General features: G+C 46.8%; 1 protein-coding gene across 1 annotated transcript in view; it reads left to right on the top strand.

Annotated features, from left to right (window-relative positions):
* Positions 1-15,380: 15,380 nt before the first annotated feature.
* Positions 15,381-18,711, top strand: part of LOC146812075 (extracellular calcium-sensing receptor-like) — a 242,944-nt gene continuing 239,613 nt past the window's right edge. The window contains exon 1 of the mRNA XM_085615122.1: positions 15,381-15,589. Within this exon, the coding sequence (XP_085471248.1) occupies positions 15,381-15,589 (209 nt within the window). The remainder of the gene's footprint in view (positions 15,590-18,711) is intronic.

An 18,711-nucleotide genomic window follows, 5' to 3' on the forward strand; every position in this document is an offset into this window, starting at 1 on the left:
CGAACGGATGCAATCCGACCTTAGCATCAAGTTTGCTTGCCTGTCTCTGTCCTGCAGTAGTGCGTAACACTTGTGTGTCCATGTGAAGATAATCTCCACAGGTGAATAGTTATACTAACCCCTCTGCCACCCGTTGTTTTGTTGTGCAGATCTAAAACTACCCATATTCCCTACTGTGAAAATCTGCTGACCCTCATCCCCATCTCAATATTCAAATCCAACATCTCCAATGAGCTGCTCCAACAGCCACTACCCCATACTTCTTCCCAAGAAGCATCTGTAGCCCTGCCCTAAAAATGTGTAAAACTTTAAGCAGAATTAACTGAGGGGTGGAAGACATTTGCAGTCCACATCTCCTATATAATGGAGAGTGTCCATAAGTAGTGCTTGTGATCACTGAATCCACTGGTTAACATTCTAGTAAACTTGCATCTATCCTAAACTCCAGCATACTTCAGCTGGATGGTGGTGTTTAAAACTCATGCTCGGCAGTAGCTCTTTCAATCTTCTCACCTCACTCTCCACTCTACATTACCTATAACTTACCCCTTCTCCATGCACCACATTTAGCCTTGCATAGACAGCAGATGAACTGAGTTGCAAACTAATTTTAAATATTTCACAAGGATTCATTAAACGACGCCATAGTTGTTAGCAAATGAAAAACTGGTGTCGCCAGTATGTAGTTATGGTTAGGACTTAGTTTCCATAGGAAAAGCGTTTTTGTCTTGCCTATATCTTTGGTGCGCCTTTTGATAAATCTTCACAAAGTTTTCCAAAAAAGTGCACTAGTGATTCTAGTTGTGCATGAAATGTTCGGGGTGATCCGTCAAGCGGGCATCGAGAAAAAGGGGGGATGGGTCAAAAAAGTGTGTTTCTCAAGTTAATTCCCATAGGGATTTTAGACACAATTACTGCCCGTACTGCTGAATGGAATTACACACATTTTGAGAGAAAGGTAGCTCTTGCTCCAGAAAGAGCTCTTTTTGTTATTTGGTGTAAATATATTCAGTAGTTTTAGAGGTATTGAAAGGAAAACAAACTTGTATATCTAGGGAAGTGACCCCTCTGCAAATCCTTCCAATCACATGCAGAAATCTAATTGGCTGCCAACACTTCAAACAGAAAGTGTTGGCAGCCATCTTGGGACATGGACTCAGCTGAGTCCTAAAAAAGGTACAAAACAAATAAAAGGAGGCATGGTAGAAATACCCTCACCCCCTAGTCTTGGTGCTTGGGTCCCCATGGGACCCTGCCAGTGCAAAAAAGCATATCAATTTTAATGTTGTCACTAAATCATGACAGAGTCATGAATCTGTGGCAAAAATACAAAAAAATACATGCTTGTTTACAGTTTAACATGTAGGTGGACCAGGTCCCGGGGCATGCACATAGATTCAACAAAATAAAGCAGGAGACTCACAGGGCCCCCTCCTGAGGCTCCTATGAGCACCGGGGACCGCCACCTCCCTGGGGCTTCATTTAAAACAAAGGAGGGGAGCCGCACGGACCACCCTCCTGGGGCTTATATATTCCCTAGGTCCACCACCTCCCTGGGTATAAATAAATACTAATGGAACACCACGGACGCCTCACCGGGGACCACCACCTTCCGTGGGCCAAATACATCTTAGAGAATGAGAGGGGGTCCATATACGGCCCCTGGAGACTACCACCTTCCCAGGGCCGACCCATTCTATTTAAAGGATGGGGGCCACCAGCCCCCATCTTGGAGCCATTAAGGGCCCTGGGGATCACCAACCCCCCCAGGGCCGGCTCCTGCTATCTCCAGAGGTGGCCACCCTCAGGAGATAGCTGTTTGCTCTTACTTTGGGGGAGCTGTGACAACTCCAGCTAAGTGAGAGAAAACAGCCCTGCTGCAAGCAAGCAGAGCTGTTAAACTGCTCCTGCTTGTTGAGAGCAGAGTTTTCATCTGTTCCCTGTCTATGCCATGCGGGAAGGAAACAGATGAAAGATTGCTCCTGCACACAGGGAGCTGCATCCTGCATGTGGGATCACTACCGGCTCCCCGAATAGGTGGGGAGTCAGCTGGGACCACGGGGGCCTTGAGGCTGTTCCTGTGGTCCCCAACAATGCACACTGGGTACCCTGGGTGAGGCCAGGGCACTCAGATAATAGTGGCCTGGCTTCAGGGGATGGGGTCTCCGGGGTCATAAGTGTCCAGAGAGGAAGGCTGTGCGGCCCCCTCACACTTTAAAGAATGTATTTGGTACTGGGGAGTTGGTGGTGCCTGGGGCCTTTGGGCTCCGTGTGGTCCTTATGTGTAGTTTTTAAGTTAGCCCATTTGCAGTAAAATTATTGAGGAGAAAACTTACATGGCTGGGCACAAGTAATAGTTACCTTAAGGCATGTGTTATAATTTGCAACACACTTCAGCTGCTGTCTTGAAGGTTTTGGGGTGATTTGTCAAGTGGGGGCCAAGAAAAAGGTGGTCCCAAAATTAATTTTCCCCAAGCAATTTCCCATAAGCATTTACACAACTACAACCCGAACAACTCAATGGAATTACACCAAATTTGGCAGAAAGGTATCCGTTCAGTAGTTTTGGAATTATTAAAGAAAAAAGATTTATATAGACGAGGACCCACCGCGGATGTAATAGATCTCATGGTGAGATCTGAAGGGCAGCCAGCACTTTAACCAGGAAGTGGTGGCAGCCACCAGCTCTTTAACCAGGAAGTGGTGGCAGCCATCTTGGGACTTGTGCTTGGCTGAGTCAGGCCAAAAACGTTTTTCTTGTTTTTAACTTTCACGTAAAACTTCAGTGGTTGAGCAGACCCGCTGCAACATTTTTTTTTTTAAAACAAGTTTGTTTGACGGTTGTTTTTATATGCCCCCTGGTCGGCCAAGTCCCAGGAGATGGATTGCAGTATGTGTAAATTACTTTATTTATGCAACATGTGCCATAAAAGTTTTAAACAGACAGTACAATAAAAACAAACATGGAAAATGACAAACTCTCAGAAAAAAATTGCTAACATTCCATCTATAGAAAAGGAATGGTCATCTTTACAAATATATGATGATCTAAGTGTTAACATAATTCATAAGGCAGTATTGAGTGACCTCCATTGAAGATCATAAAATATAGCATCAAGAAAGTGCAAGAAAAAAAGCGCAGATGCAATTAGGGGGCCCGAAAGTGAAACCAAGTGCCTCTCAAAGGGAAGGTATGCAGGAAATAAAGTCCAATGGCTTTACGCCTGGTTCATTACTCCTCCTCGCATTCCACACCGTACTCAGGAATTTTGTAACGGTACAGACAAATAGAAGGCTCGGGTTGGATATCAGTATTCTGAGGGTAACCTCATGATGGCGAGTACCCAGCAGCCTGCAAACTGGCTTAATCCAAGTACCTCTAAACTGGGAATAAGCCCCACAGGGAACTAGAACATGTGCCATAGTTTCATTAGTAGTTCTACAACCTGGGCATAACAGAGATGTTGGTGATGATATGGACCATTTAGCTGTGAATGTTTTGAGAAACAATGAGCCCACCCTAAATTGGATATAGAGCTTCCTCCTGTCCTTAGGATCTGTAATGTTGCGCCGACCGGTCCTCAGGAGCGGGTTGATGATCGAGGGGTCCACCTCTTGATCTAACCAAGCCTGAATGCCTTAATGGCACAGGTCAGCGGAAGGATCAAGCGAGGGAAGGAAAGGAAGGGAACGCCAGGGAGGGAGATCTGTAATGAAAAAGGAACAGAGCATACACCAGTAAGAATCACCATAAACATATACAAGGAGCGATACTGTTTCTTGGACCTGTTATCTCCCCCTAGCCCCTATACCTGTAAAGGAAAATAACATCCATTCATAACATGGCGATGGTAACGTAAAGTTGAAGGTGGGTTGAACGGGGAACAGACTGTGCTTGTGGTGGGAGGGTTTTTCTGTAGCAAATGACAAATGAACAAAGGTCAACCCCCACAACAGGACCCTTCTCTGAACAATGTGATTCAAATGCAGGAACCAGGACCTACCCTCCACTGGACTCCACCGTGCTTCACAGGGGTAGAGCGTAGCCCTCTACCACTCGTGATAACCCCTGTTAAGATAGAGCCGTAGAGTACACCAGTTAGACAATAAGATACTGCTTTAATCACTGTATGCCCCATCAAGCAGTCACCACACTCTCCATTCGTGTCCAAGCAATACTGACAACGTAAGCTGTACCCAGTGGTACGTGAAATTTAAGATATGGCAAAGCGCCACGGAGCTTCCTTAGGTTTGAGCTCTCTGGTTGCACAAAACCGTGCACTAGTATCAAGGTCTGTTTCAGGCTAAGCGCCCCACCCCGCCCGCCGACAAAGCAGGCCGATCATATCCCTGGTGAGAGCCTCGCTCTCCCCACCTGCCGATAAATGCAGGCCGAACAATTCCACAAGTTCACCACGAAAGCCTTCGTAGGAGCACCCGCTCGACTACGGAGGTCTGAAAAAGCAGTCGGTGCAAGCACCCTTACCATACTCTAGGCTACTGCCTGGTAACACGGATCGGACAAAGAAGACGCATCCACATGGGAGAATTTCCGACATCGGGAGGCCGGTGACTTCCTGTTTTAAGCGTCCGGGCGCGTAGTCTCGCGAGACGCGCAACGCCTCATGGGAATTGTAGTTCGGGGCGGCTCCGTGTGCGCGCGTCAGTGTCGCGCTGCCAGCGCTCGTCGCGGGAGGGGGGTTCATAACAGTACATCACCCCACACCGAGAGCGCACCTAAGGGCCTGGTTTCGCCGGATGCGCGCGATGAAATGCTGCCACCAACCTCGGAGCATGAATGCCCAGAGCCGGTTCCCACGAATTCTCCTCCGGACCGTAACCCTTCCATGCCACCAAGTACCATACCTTCCCGCGGCGTGTTCTTGAGTCCAGCACCCGCAGGACTTCGTATTCCAGTTCACCCTCCACCTGAACAGGCGGAGGCGGTTTCCGGAGTACTGCGGTGGGTGGCTTCAGGAGGGAAACGTGAAACACCGGATGGATGCGCATGTGTGCCGGCAGTTTCACCGCCACCGGGCTGATCCGTTTCACGATTCAGTACGGCCCAATGTATCTGGGGTTAAACACGCTGCGCCGTTGGAAGTGGATATTCTTTGTGGACAACCAGACGCTGTCCCCGGTACTGTACAAGGGCCCCTGCCGACGATGTTTATCTGCTGCCGCCTTGTAGCGCTCCTTCACGGCTCGAAGATGCACCTGAGCTTGAGTCAAAGTCTTCCTTATATGCGCCACCCGGGCGGACACTTCCGGCAGGGCATGCTGCAACCCCGGAGAAACAAAAGGGAGAAAACGTGGATGGTGGCCATAGTTACAATAGAAGGGGGAAGCTCCGATGGAGCTGTGCTTGGCGTTGTTATAGGGTATCTCCGCCAGCCATAGCTGTTCCACCCACCTACTGGAGCAGACGTCCACATAACATTGGAGATACTGTTTGAGAGATTGATTCAGTCGCTCCGTCTGACCGTCAGTCTGCGGGTGGAAGCTGGTGGACAAGGCTGTGTTGATATGCAAGGCAGAGCACCATGTTTTCCAAAATTGTGCCGTAAACTGCGACCCCCTGTCTGACACAATCACACTAGGCAGTCTGTGCAATCGTACCACGTTTTCCAACAGTACTGCTGCCAACTGTCCTGCCGAGGGCACCTGTTTACAGGCTATGAAGTGCCCCATTTTAGTTAAAAAGTCGATGACCACCAATATGGTCGTGCACCCCTGATCCACTGGTAGCCCGACAATGAAATCCACTGAAATGCGGTACCAGGGTTTCGTAGGCGTGGGCAGCGGCTGTAGCAACCCTTGAGGGCTTCTATGGTCAGATTTCATGGCAGCGCAAGTTGCACAGGAGGACACCCACGTCAGTACATCCCCTCTAACCGAGGGCCACCAAAACTGTCGCAGGATGTGGTCTCTGGTCTTGTCCACCCCAAGGTGCCCCGCACTGGGAGACGTGTGACACCACTGGAAAACCTGCTTCCTCAACCGTTCCGAGGGAATCAACAGGCGATTGTTATGTATGGGGAACCCCGCCCTGGAGATGCCATTCCGGATGGAAGCGCAGCCAGGTCCTCCATTTGGCAGAAGCCACGCCCCTGCGGACCCCAAGAAGGAAGGTGTCCGGTTGTATGGCTCCAATCACCTGCCCCGGGGCGATGATGCTTTCCTCAGGAGCCCCCACCGGTCTCACAGGGGACGATTGCTGAGTAAGGGCATCCGCCTTCCTATTCTCGGCACCGGGCCGGTAGGTGATAACAAAATTGAAGCCGGCAAAAAACAATGTCCAACGGAGCTGTCGGGGAGTCAGATGTCTGGCAGCGGCCATGAACTGCAAGTTCCTGTGGTCAGTATAGACCGTCACCACGTGTCTGGCTCCCATAAGGAAATGTCTCCACTCCCCGAAGGCCACTTTGATGGCCAGAAGCTCCTTCTCGGCAATCGGGTAGTTTTTCTCTGCATCATTCAGCTTCTTGGACATGTATGCCACCGGGTGAAGTTGCCCTGTGGTGGCATGTCTCTGTGACAAGACGGCACCCACCGCGTCGTCAGAGGCGTCCGCCTCCACCACATATGGCTTGTCAGGGTCTGGGTGTGACAAGACGGGAGCCGAGACGAAGGCGGCCTTTAAAGCCTCAAAGGCCCTGTGTGCAGCTTCGTCCCACACAAACCGCTGCGATTTCCTCAACAACCGCGTGAGAGGCGCCACCAGTTTGGAGAATTGGTGGATAAACCTCCGATAAAAGTTGGCAAAGCCAATGAAACATTGAACGTCACGTACGTTCCGAGGAGGCAGCCACTCTCTCACCGCTGTGACTTTCCGCTCCGCCATCTCCTGGCCAGCTGGACTCAGCATAACCCCCAGGAACTCCACGGTCCAAACGTGGAAATCGCACTTACTTAATTTACAGAAGAGGTGATGCTCCTGTAAAATTCCGAGAACTGTCTTCACATGTTGAACGTGGGAGACCTCATCGTTGGAGTACACCAGGATGTCATCAATGTACACCACAACGTAGTGGTCCAAAATGTGCCGCAAAACGTCATTGAGGAAATATTGGAATGCCGCCGGGGCATTACTCAGCCCGAACGGCATTACCAAATATTCATACAACCCGTAGCGGGTCTTAAAGGCGGTCTTCCACTCGTCGCCGTGTCTCATGCGGACCAAGTGATAAGCCCCTTTGAGGTCGAGTTTGGTGAAAATCGTTGCCGTTTTCACTTGTTCCAACAGAACGTTGATGAGAGGCAGGGGATATCTATTCTTTATAGTAATAGCGTTCAGTGCCCTGTGGTCCACACAGGCCCTTAACTCGCCGTTGGCCTTTGGGATGAAAAAGAGTGGAGAGGCAGCTGGAGATTTGGACGGGCGAATAAAGCCTAGTTCCAGGAGTTTGTCCAGATAGTCGCGTAGATGTCGCGTTTCAGGTTCTGTCAGGACGTAGATACGACCTGTAGGGACCACAGCTCCAGGGACCAAGTCTATTTGACAATCATATTGTCTATGGGGCGGTAACGCCTCTGCCTGGACTTCACTGAACACTCCTTGGTACTGCTGATAGACCTCGGGTAACAAAACGTTCTTTTCGGCGGCTGTGGCTATCACGGAACTCTGGGCTAACGCCAAGGCAGGTTCCACTGGATTGTCAAGGCAGTGCTTCAAACAATACATGGAGGACATGCGAACCGTTTTCTCCTCCCAGTCTATTACCGGATTGTGTCTCTGCAACCATGGCAACCCAAATATGATCTTGTATTGCGGGGCTTGGATGATGCTAAAGATCACCTGTTCTTTATGGGATACCCCGTAGAAAACCTCCAGACATTCCGTATTATACCCCACCGGCCCAGTACTCAGGCGCCTGCCATCCACGGCGTATACCACCTCAGGCTTGTCTTTCGGCACCAATCGAATCCCTGTCCTTTGAGCCACCCCTAAGTCCATAAATACGCCTGTAGCCCCAGAATCATTAGAATCCTCTCGGAAGCTACGCTCACCTCCACCTGAATCACCAAATGCCCCCTGGTTACCCTCTCTTCTCCCGCCACTGATGGGATGAATGCTGGACTCCAAGAAACCCCTTCATCTTTCTTTGAGCCCGCTAGTTTTCCGGCAGCGCTTCTGCGCTTGCGGTGGCTATGCAAGGGTTGCGAAGCCGACCGGTTTTGGGCTTCACAGGACACTCCCGAACGAAGTGCCCACGTTTGCCGCAATAGAGGCAGAGACCCTGCTTACGGCGGGTCTCTTTTTCGGTAAAGGTCAACGCCGTTCTTACAGCCCCAATATCCATAGGCTCACTGGAAGAAGAGGGACTAATATGCGAGGCCCGCTGTTTTTCTGGCGGGTGTGGGTACCGTTCCTTCCGTCCTCCTTTCCGTTCGCTCAGTCTATGGTCCAACCTAAGCACTAGACTGATCAGGTCCTCACAGGAGGAAGGTTGGGGGTCTATTTGAGCCACTACATCTTTAAGGTCTTCCCGCAACCCCTGATGAAACAGAGCCGCCTGTTTGCTTTCAGGCCACTTAGTTTCGGCCACCAGCCGTCGAAAGGGAATTCAGATAGACGACCAGTTCCTTATCGCCTTGTCTGAGCTCAAGCAACTCCCGGTCCGCGGTATAGGAGTCTGCTCTCCTATCGAACACCCTTAGGAATTCGACCATGAATGCGTCCCAATCATGCAGAAGCGGATCGTCACGACTCACCAGTGGTACTGCCCATTGGGCCGCATCCCCCACTAAATAGGAGATCAAAAACGCCACCTTGGCCTGGTTCGTGGGGAAGGACTTGGGCTTGCAAGCGAAGTGAAGTCTCACTTGCATGAGGAATACCTGTACGGTGTCAGGACCCCCGTGATACCTTTCTGGGGACGCTAGCGGGATGGACACTGGCATTTCTACAAGTACCGAAGCGGCCGGCCCTGCCACTGGGCCCACTGTAAACGGGTTTCTCTGGATGCTATCCATCCGTGCTCTAGATCAGCGGTCTCTCTACGTGAGGCTGCTAGCTCACCCTGCATGGTAGCCAAAACGGCTAACACGTCCTCAAGAGTGGCCATCCTCAAATATCAAACCGACCGGGAGGACCGAAATTCTTGGGTCAGAAATTCTGTTGCGCCGACCGGTCCTCAGGAGCGGGTTGATGATCGAGGGGTCCACCTCTTGATCTAACCAAGCCTGAATGCCTTAATGGCACAGGTCAGCGGAAGGATCAAGCGAGGGAAGGAAAGGAAGGGAACGCCAGGGAGGGAGATCTGTAATGAAAAAAGAACAGAGCATACACCAGTAAGAATCACCATAAACATATACAAGGAGCGATACTGTTTCTTGGACCTGTTATCTCCCCCTAGCCCCTATACCTGTAAAGGAAAATAACATCCATTCATAACGTGGCGATGGTAACGTAAAGTTGACGGTGGGTTGAACGGGGAACAGACTGTGCTTGTGGTGGGAGGGTTTTTCTGTAGCAAATGACAAATGAACAAAGGTCAACCCCCACAACAGGACCCTTCTCTGAACAATGTGATTCAATTGCAGGAACCAGGACCTACCCTCCACTCGACTCCACCGTGCTTCACAGGGGTAGAGCGTAGCCCTCTACCACTCGTGATAACCCCTGTTAAGATAGAGCCGTAGAGTACACCAGTTAGACAATAAGATACTGCTTTAATCACTGTATGCCCCATCAAGCAGTCACCACACTCTCCATTCGTGTCCAAGCAATACTGACAACGTAAGCTGTACCCAGTGGTACGTGAAATCAAGATATGGCAAAGCGCCATGGAGCTTCCTTAGGTTTGAGCTCTCTGGTTGCACAAAACCGTGCACTAGTATCAAGGTCTGTTTCAGGCTAAGCGCCCCACCCCGCCGGCCGACAAAGCAGGCCGATCATATCCCTGGTGAGAGCCTCGCTCTCCCCGCCTGCTGATAAATGCAGGCCGAACAATTCCACAAGTTCACCACGAAAGCCTTCGTAGGAGCACCCGCTCGACTACGGAGGTCTGAAAAAGCAGTCGGTGCAAGCACCCTTACCATACTCTAGGCTACTGCCTGGTAACACGGATCGGACAAAGAAGACGCATCCACACGGGAGAATTTCCGACATCGGGAGGCCGGTGACTTCCTGTTTTAAGCGTCCGGGCGCGTAGTCTCGCGAGACGCGCAACGCCTCATGGGAATTGTAGTTCGGGGCGGCTCCGTGTGCGCGCATCAGTGTCGCGCTGCCAGCGCTCGTCGCGGGAGGGGGGGTTCATAACATGTAAATCTGTCCAGATAACGCTCAAGAACACTTACAGGTTTGAATTCTACAAACTCCCTTGTCAGTGCCCCACTGGTAGCATTAACACCATCATTTTGTGCTGTGCACTCCCAATTGCACCTCTTCAAATGCTCATTTGTGGTGATAATTTCCAGGATAAGAGAATCCCAAGCCTGTTGCCTACCCAGGGAAGATAGAATCTTTTTGATATTACCAAACCAGGACATTTTGTGTAACCTATCCAACTTGATTAGTTCCTTAAATGCTTCCTCATATGGTGCTAGTTCTGGAGTGGAAACTAATCTCCTCCAAAACAGAAGTGGTCATACCCTAGGTCTGTCTTGGATTGCTTTTCTTCCAATATCGATCTTTAGGGTTATAGTAGACTGCTGACCAGCATACACACTAATTTCCTTAGGAACTTATATTCTGACCTTGTCATAATAATCTGACGGCAACCCTATGATGGTGAGTACCCAGCTGCCTGAAAACTGGCTGAATCCAAGTACAGCGAAAGTGGGAATAAACCCCACAGGCAAATAGAACATGTGCCACAGTGTTGTTAGTAGTTCTACAACCTGGGCATAACAGAGGTGCTGGTGATGATATGGACCATTTAGCTGTGAATGCTTTGAGAGACAATTAGCCCACCCTACATTAAATATAGAACTTCCTCCTGTCCATAGGGTCTGTAATTCTGTCCAGATATTGCTCGAGTACACTTATAGGTTTGAATTCTTCAAACTCCCTTGCCAGTGCCCCCTGGTAGCATTCAGACTGTCATTCTGAGTTATGTTCTCCCAATAGCACCTCTTCAAATGCTCTTTTATAGGGATAAGTTCTGGGATAAGAGAATCCCAAGCCTGTTGCATACCCAGGGAAGATAGAATCTTTTTGATATTGCCAAACCAGGATATTTTGTGTAATTTATCCAACTTGATTAGTTCCTTAAAGGCTTCCACGTAAAGCGCTAGTACTGGATTGGAAACTAATGTCCTCCAACACTGAAGTGGTCATAGCCTAGCTCTGTCTTGGATTGGTTTTCTACACATGTCGAGCTTTAAGGGGTATAGTGGGATGCTAACCGGCATACACACTAGTTTCCTTAGGAACTTATGTTCTACATTTGAAAACTCCCATTGTTTGGCATTGTACAGGGCCAAGCCCATGGCTTTCGAGTTGTAGATCTGTACAGCGGGTGATACTGGTTTACTGTAAGATACAAAATGCTCTTTCAGTAGAATATCTACGACTTGTCTGTGTTTCATGGTCATTTTACCGATGTGGGAAATCCAAGACATGCTACTTATTAACTTAATACCCAGATATTGAAAAGCGGCCACCCTTTCAAGTACGACTCCCCCCATAAAAATCCTCCCCCGAATTGATTTGTGCTGATTTATGTCCATGGATTTGGTCTCTGTTGTGTTACTCTCCAACCCACTGATGGTACAAAAATTCCTCTAATCGGTTTAGCAGGGGTTGCAAACCTCCTGGGGTTTTTGACACTCACATCATATCATTTCCTTAGCAAAAGAGGAGACATACATCGGACAAAGGAAGAGTAAGCGGAAAAATTCATTCAGAGATAACAAGAATAATGTCAGGGATAGCACGCATCGCTGGCAAACGCTCTTGCTTTGCAGGGATTTGGTCTGTGAGCTGCCCCTACTCTCCCCAGTGGATTTTAGAAAAATTGTCCCCATGGAGGTGTATGACTAAAGCTAAGATCTCCTGCGGCGTTCCCAAATCACAGAGCACAAGCCAGAGCTTTTGCCGGGGCACCATATCAAACGGTGATTTAAAATCTACAAAGGCCACAGAAAGATGAACCCTGCTGATTAGGACAGTTTTCCAGTACAAAAGAAGAAAAAGGAAAACCTGATCTATAGTACTGTTTTTTACTATAGCCAGCCTGCAGGGGGGTTAGTATTTATTTGTCATCTATCCAATCCTGGATTTTGGTCAAGACTGCTTGACAAAATGCCTTTTGGTCTGTAGTTGGTAGGTGAATTTCGATCTCGCATCTTATAGATGGGTACCACCAGCTCCTTTCCAAGATCCAGTAATGGGGGCACCCCTAGCTATTGCATTTGAGAGGGCAAGAACGTATTTGCATCAGCTTCCTTTTTCGAGGATAAAAATATTCGCTGGTATCCCATCGTGCCCTGGCACTTTGCCACGTACTTTGGCATCTAAGGAAGTAGTAGTATCACTTAGATCGGACAAATCAACATGCCCCGGAGATATAGATGGAAAAAGAAGTCCATGTTCAGGATTCTGCATGTCATCAGATCACATGATTTTTGAATGATTAAACCAGTCAGGTGAATGTTTTGATTTGTTCTGCATTCCGTCCATCAATTGTGTGTCTTTTGCATCCTTGATATGTCCAGCATGGAGACTTCACATACAAATGTGAACCTCATAAATTATATCAATAGCATTGACAAACAATTCAAGTGGATCACATTAAGATGCTTCACTTTGTACATTGACTGAACGTCATTGTTCCGTGCATTCACAGAACCTTACTACTTTCTGACATAATAAAGTCAGATAAAATCCTTTGCGGACCTATGTCCTGCAGGAGTTTCAATTCAGATAGGATTCTACTTTGTGTGCGCTCCAAGACCTGCCTGATCAAGACAGATCCCTCCACAACTGTGTCATGCCAAACACAACTGGCTCAAGATAACCGTGTCTTTAAGTTCTCCGAAAAATGTGGCCATGAAGACGATCATGTTTACGTGAGCATGCTACACAGGGACTGAACAAAAAGAGTTATTATGAAGCATGCCATCCCTATAGTCCATGTTCTGTATGGCCAGATGCAAATCAGTGCAGCATAATTTACAGACGATAAGGACTTACAAAGCCCTGCCTGAGTCAGACACACTACTCCGTCACTTCATAGAATGCCCAAAAGCAGAGAGTGGCCTGCCGGAGGCACCTACGGGCCTCTATGTTAGAACCATGTTACAGATCTTCTCTGTCCACTTCTCTGCCCCACTCAGTGGTCGATCTCGTAAAGAGGTGGATCTGGGGCACAACCTTGGTTTATGAAATAGAAGGCCTGCAGGTTTGCAGTCTAAGGGGCATATTTTCAAGGGAAGTGGCGGAGTGAGGCATCAGCCTTTCTGGCTTAATGCCTCACTCCGCCACTTCAGAAATGCAGGGCTGCACCATATTTACAGGAATATGGTGCATAACTGCATATCCCCTTGCGCTGACTCTACACTTAGCAGCCTAGCGCCAACTCAGGCACCCTTGCACCATAGTGCAAGAGCAGGGGTGTCTGCGTGCAGGGGAAGATTGTTTTTGTACAGGAAGGTCCCCATTCCTGCACATAAACAATCTTGAAATGCTGTTTTGTAACTTCTATGTGTGCTGCTTAATGCAGCACACACAGAAGTTGCAAAACTACATTATTAAAAAATGATTGTTTATGTGCAGGGAGAGAGACCTTCCTGTACTTAAACAATCATTGGCCTTTTGCTGTTTTCATATGTGCTGCAGTACACATTAAAACAGCAAAGATGAGGAGAAATGAAAAATTTCTCCTCGTTTCGCAAGGGTAAGACCAGTTTTCCCTGGTCTTAATTCTGGTACTGCCTCCCATTTATGCGTGCCTTGTAAATAGGGGGGTGGGGGGGTGCAGCGTCAGAATCAATGGGTGTTGCGGTGGAATGCCCACTGCAACACCCATTGCCCTCTCTTTTCAAGCTAAGCATAGCGTGAAAGGGGGCCTTATTAACCCCTTCAGAACGGCGCGGATTACCGCGCTGTGCTGAAGGGTTCGTGCGCGGGCGGGGCCGTAACGGAGCGGTTCCGTCATCCGCACAGCGCGACCGACGCGCATGACGGAACCGCTCTGTCACGCGCATCGAAGGGGTTAACAAGGCAGCGGTAAGTCCCCTTAAGTGGCTTAACGCTGCCTTGTAAATAAGGCCAAGCCCCTATCGCCACAGTGACGTTGTAAAAAGTGATGTCCCAGTGGCGATAGGGGCTTGTAAATATGCCCCTAAGTGTCCTCATTTTTCACCTCTGAACCAGGCAGTGCAAACAAGACCACTACGGTCAGTACACAGCAAGTACATCATGTCTGTCCAACAGCACCAGTCAGCACAGAGGCGCAGATGTGAGCCGCTGTTTCGTTTCAGAGATAGCCGTGGTCATTTTATGACACTACATGTATTCAAAGAACAAAAATATGTTTAAGTATTTTCTCTCTTTATAAATCACAGCAAAATGGACCAATGATTGAAATGGGATCATGAGCACTTCAAAGATGAAAGGTGTGCTGGCCCAAGCCTGTTCCTCGAATCATTTACCACCTGTCCTATTCCCTCGACCTAAATAATTAATATTCATGAGGATTGTGGATTAGCTAATATTGTGAAGCTCCTTTCTTAAGGTTGAGGAGAGCTAATTTGCTGAATAGGAGGATTGTGGCATCAATGCTATAAAGGTAGGTTCTGATAGCACTAATTTTCTAATAGCACTCTTCTGTATGTCATGACGGAATAAAATGTGTATTATTACGGAATGTGTACAATTATTTCTAATACATATAATTAGCGCGAGATTTGCCACTACCGCAGTGTATTTTTAGAACGCGTGTTTATGCATTTTGTTCTGGGCCTAGAGATTTATTTCGGGGTTTGCTCCTTTCCTATATAAAACAGAGATGGCCCTGTCAGGAGTCTATTCGCATCCAGGCATCATAGAAATTATATTTGGCATACTCAATATATCTCAGCAGAACAGGGTTCTGGAAGCCAGGAGAAAACATTGCTTTCTAAACGTGTAAACACGTTTACTGTGTTATGCAAAGTTTAATATTAATGCGTCAAACAAATCTGACCGACAGTCAAGACATTAGTAAGGTTCAAATATTAATATTTCTTATGCTCTGCTTAGTTTTGGCATATACTGTTGCCAATTTCCGTGTAGTGGGGTAACATTTAGCAGGCAGCGTTACTTTTATTTAAAGTTATGCGGCAAAGAATAACAATATTTTTCCTTTCGATACTGAAAAATCAGTTTTTGTTTGCAACAAAGACCAGTGTTTGTGAGGAAATATCTAGTGCGAGCCACATCTGGATTGAGAATGAGTTCTCTGCTGTCGATACATTTATTCTTGCTCATCTCAACTCTTTCTGCTGCCAGTGAGAGAGGCTGTAAGCTCTCTTCTCAGACTCTGCAAGCTTACTCGAAGGAGGGAGATGTGATGTTTGGGGCCCTGGTGCCTGTGCACGGAGCAATTGTTACACATAAGCTAAGCTTCACCGAGACCCCCTCTAATGGATATTGTGACAAGTAAGTGACCCAATGGAAATGACTTATAGTCGATGCTTAAATGTACTTTGAAACCTGGTGTGTTGCTTTTAGAGTTTGAGTCAAACAGCTATGGATAACAAATATACAGCCCTAATAAAACCCATTGTAACACTCAGCCAAAAGCTTTTTATTCTTTGCAACCATCACCCTCTAAAAAAAAGGCATATGCGGTCTCCCTAGAGACGAAACGAAAAATAAACTAAAATAATACATTAATAAGATATAGTACAAATTTACTGTACACATTCAACTTGAAGATACATTTCTGCTTCTTCATTTCTTAATACTGTTTCACAAATCCCCAACAGGTCTTTTAAAGTACAGAGTTCTTGTGGAGCACCTTAAACAATGCCATACTTTTTTCTAATTAATTACAATGTGATCTCTTTAAAGTGAGGAGCCCAATTTAGGTGCAGGAGAACCACATCCAGCCCAAAATGTTTAACTATCCATGTAAGATATATTTCCATACAACTGAAAAAATGTACTAATTCAGCGGTTTTCCTTGAAATCTGGCATGGATCTGACACCCCATCTGCGTAGGGCAACCCTGTTTAAAAACAAGTTCTGAAGTGGTGTTCAGATAAGCACACCACACAATTACTGCAATTCCTGTGTGTCTAAGATCAGACCACCCATTTAGTAAATATGGTACAAGGGGCCCAGTTTCTAAATTATTGAGAAACCTGGGAATGCGTGAAAATGATACGCCTTCCAAAGGGAGGTGTAACGAGGAGAAATATCTTTATTCCACCTCGATTTTTTCCTTTCTACACCTGTTCCATGCTTCAGCACACATAGAAAGATGAAATAGCCTCAGTGGAGTGTTTTTGAGGGGAAGGCATCCCTTCCTGCACTAAAAGAATCCTGCCTGCAAAGCTGCCTGCAACGCAAGGCCCTGCATCAGCGTGCTTGCCTTGGTGCTTGGCAGCAACAAGTACACCAGCACAAAGTGAGAGCAAGTATGCATCATATCTAATTTGATATGGTGCATTCCTACCCTTTCCATTTGACACAGCGCAGCAGGTTGTCTTGCAGTGTTGTGATGTGTCATCAAATGTTAGTGAATCTGCCCCCAAGCATTTAGTAGTTGGGATCTTTGTGTGGGGGGAGAGTGTGCCAGACAGCCAGCAATTATTATTTTGCTTGTGATTAACAGCATTTGTGCCCCTGTATTGAAGCTTCCTTTATAGGTGCTTCTGCCTGTCTCCTCCTTGAATGCAGTCCAAGATGAAGGTCTATTGCACCCAAAAACTACACAAACCTGGGTGTACACCACCATCAACTAAACAACCGGTGGCATCTACGTGGGTTAAGTGAAAGGAGCATTAGACTGCAAGAAAGCCTGACTTTCTTAGCACATGAATGCGTTCCTGTTATATTTGACCCTTTTCCTTCTTTGGCATGCATCACCATCCAAGATCCAACCAAAGTTTTATACCCACCAGCATTTTGGGCTGTTATATGGCCGTAGGTCCCACTCTGCCACTACCGCTTCATCAGTTATGAATTTCGGTTTCTCTTGACTGCTAAATTCCTCAGGCAACCATTGAGCTGTTCATGTTGAGTATGATCTGCCGCACTTGTTGTATGTCTGTAATTTTTATGATCTTATCTATGAGGTCTTTTCTTCTAGAACTAGCCCACGTTCGAGGAATGTGGTGGACTATAAACATAAGCTCCGTGAACCATAGACTAGTCAATCCTCTTCAGAGTCCTGTACCTACTTTTCCAATTGATGTTCGAGTTGGAATGAACTGGAATCACATAAGATGGAGGTTTGTCCTTGGAGATCATTTGTGTTGCCTCTTAAATCATCTGAGATGTGGTTATCCTTAATGTACTGCATTGCGACTGCAGAAAACATTTTGTGCAGTTGTGGATAAATCTGCTCTTTGGCTTTGCCCTCATTTAAATGTTAAACTGAGTCTCATATAGTTTTTGGCTACTCTCCCAGATCTAATGTCTCTAATGGGATTTAGATCTTTGGAGTGCAAGCTGACTCTTTCCTCAAATGCGAAAGCTTCTCAAATGAAGCTGCATGTGTACTCCTCTCTGCTCCTAAACCACATTTTGTGTACGTTAGCCTTCTTTAATTTCTCTCATTTTACTTGATAACTTTGATATAAGATCTCTGCCTGCTTCTTTATACTTGCAAATGAGAAACCCATGTACCACCACAATATTCACTGGTTCTTGAAGTAGCTATGTTAGCTTAAGTCAGTTTTGGAAACAGTTCAGGATATTTGGTGGAGAAAGATGAGATAGGCTTAGGACAAGCGTTCCCACCTCTTCTAGGTGTGGACTGTGACCGTAAGGAACAGTTTTCACCTCTTCTCCCCTTATGACGGTCTTGTTTCATGTTGTTTTGGTACAAAACATATTTGGGATAAAGGTAGTTCTTAAAATGTTTATATATATAAGAAGCAGGTTCAGTTTGAGGCATGGACAGTGGATATATAAGCATAAGCGCGTATTGTTCAGACACCATGTCCCCTTGATCACCTGTGATCAATGTCAATTTTATAAGAAATGCTTATTTTGCAGGGGACATAAATATTCAGTTCACAAGGTTTGAACTATACACTACAGTTAAAATATTGATTAATCTTGAATTAGTAATAGTACATACTTTTATAATCCAAATCATCTGGCTGAGACACTGAGGCTTGTGACCTGAAAGTTGCAATAAAATATCTGCACCGTATTTATTATACAACTGAATTAGCTACTCTTGCACCGGTCAGCCTATTGGAAAGCCTTGGATATGTGCTACCCCATCCCACCTTTATTTTAATTACATTTATAGAACAATTTAATTTGTGGATTATAAATCAAGACATATAAATCTTTAGCCATTAAAAACTGTCAAACTCTTTAAAATAATCTTTATGTCTAATGTTAAATGTTTGGTGATATAAACTGTAGTTTTAGTTAGAAAAGGAGCTATAGGGACTGTAATGATAAAGAGCAGTACTGCAGAGAAGGCACATTTTAGACAGTCAAGGAAAGGCTGACCAGGCTCCCATAACCTCCAGCATTGGAAGGTGCCATAATATATATATACACGCCTTTGGGAAGAGGTGTGGCGCAGCGGCCAG

This window comes from Triturus cristatus, chromosome 7, assembly GCF_964204655.1.
Source record: "Triturus cristatus chromosome 7, aTriCri1.1, whole genome shotgun sequence".
Classification (NCBI taxonomy): domain Eukaryota; kingdom Metazoa; phylum Chordata; class Amphibia; order Caudata; family Salamandridae; genus Triturus; species Triturus cristatus.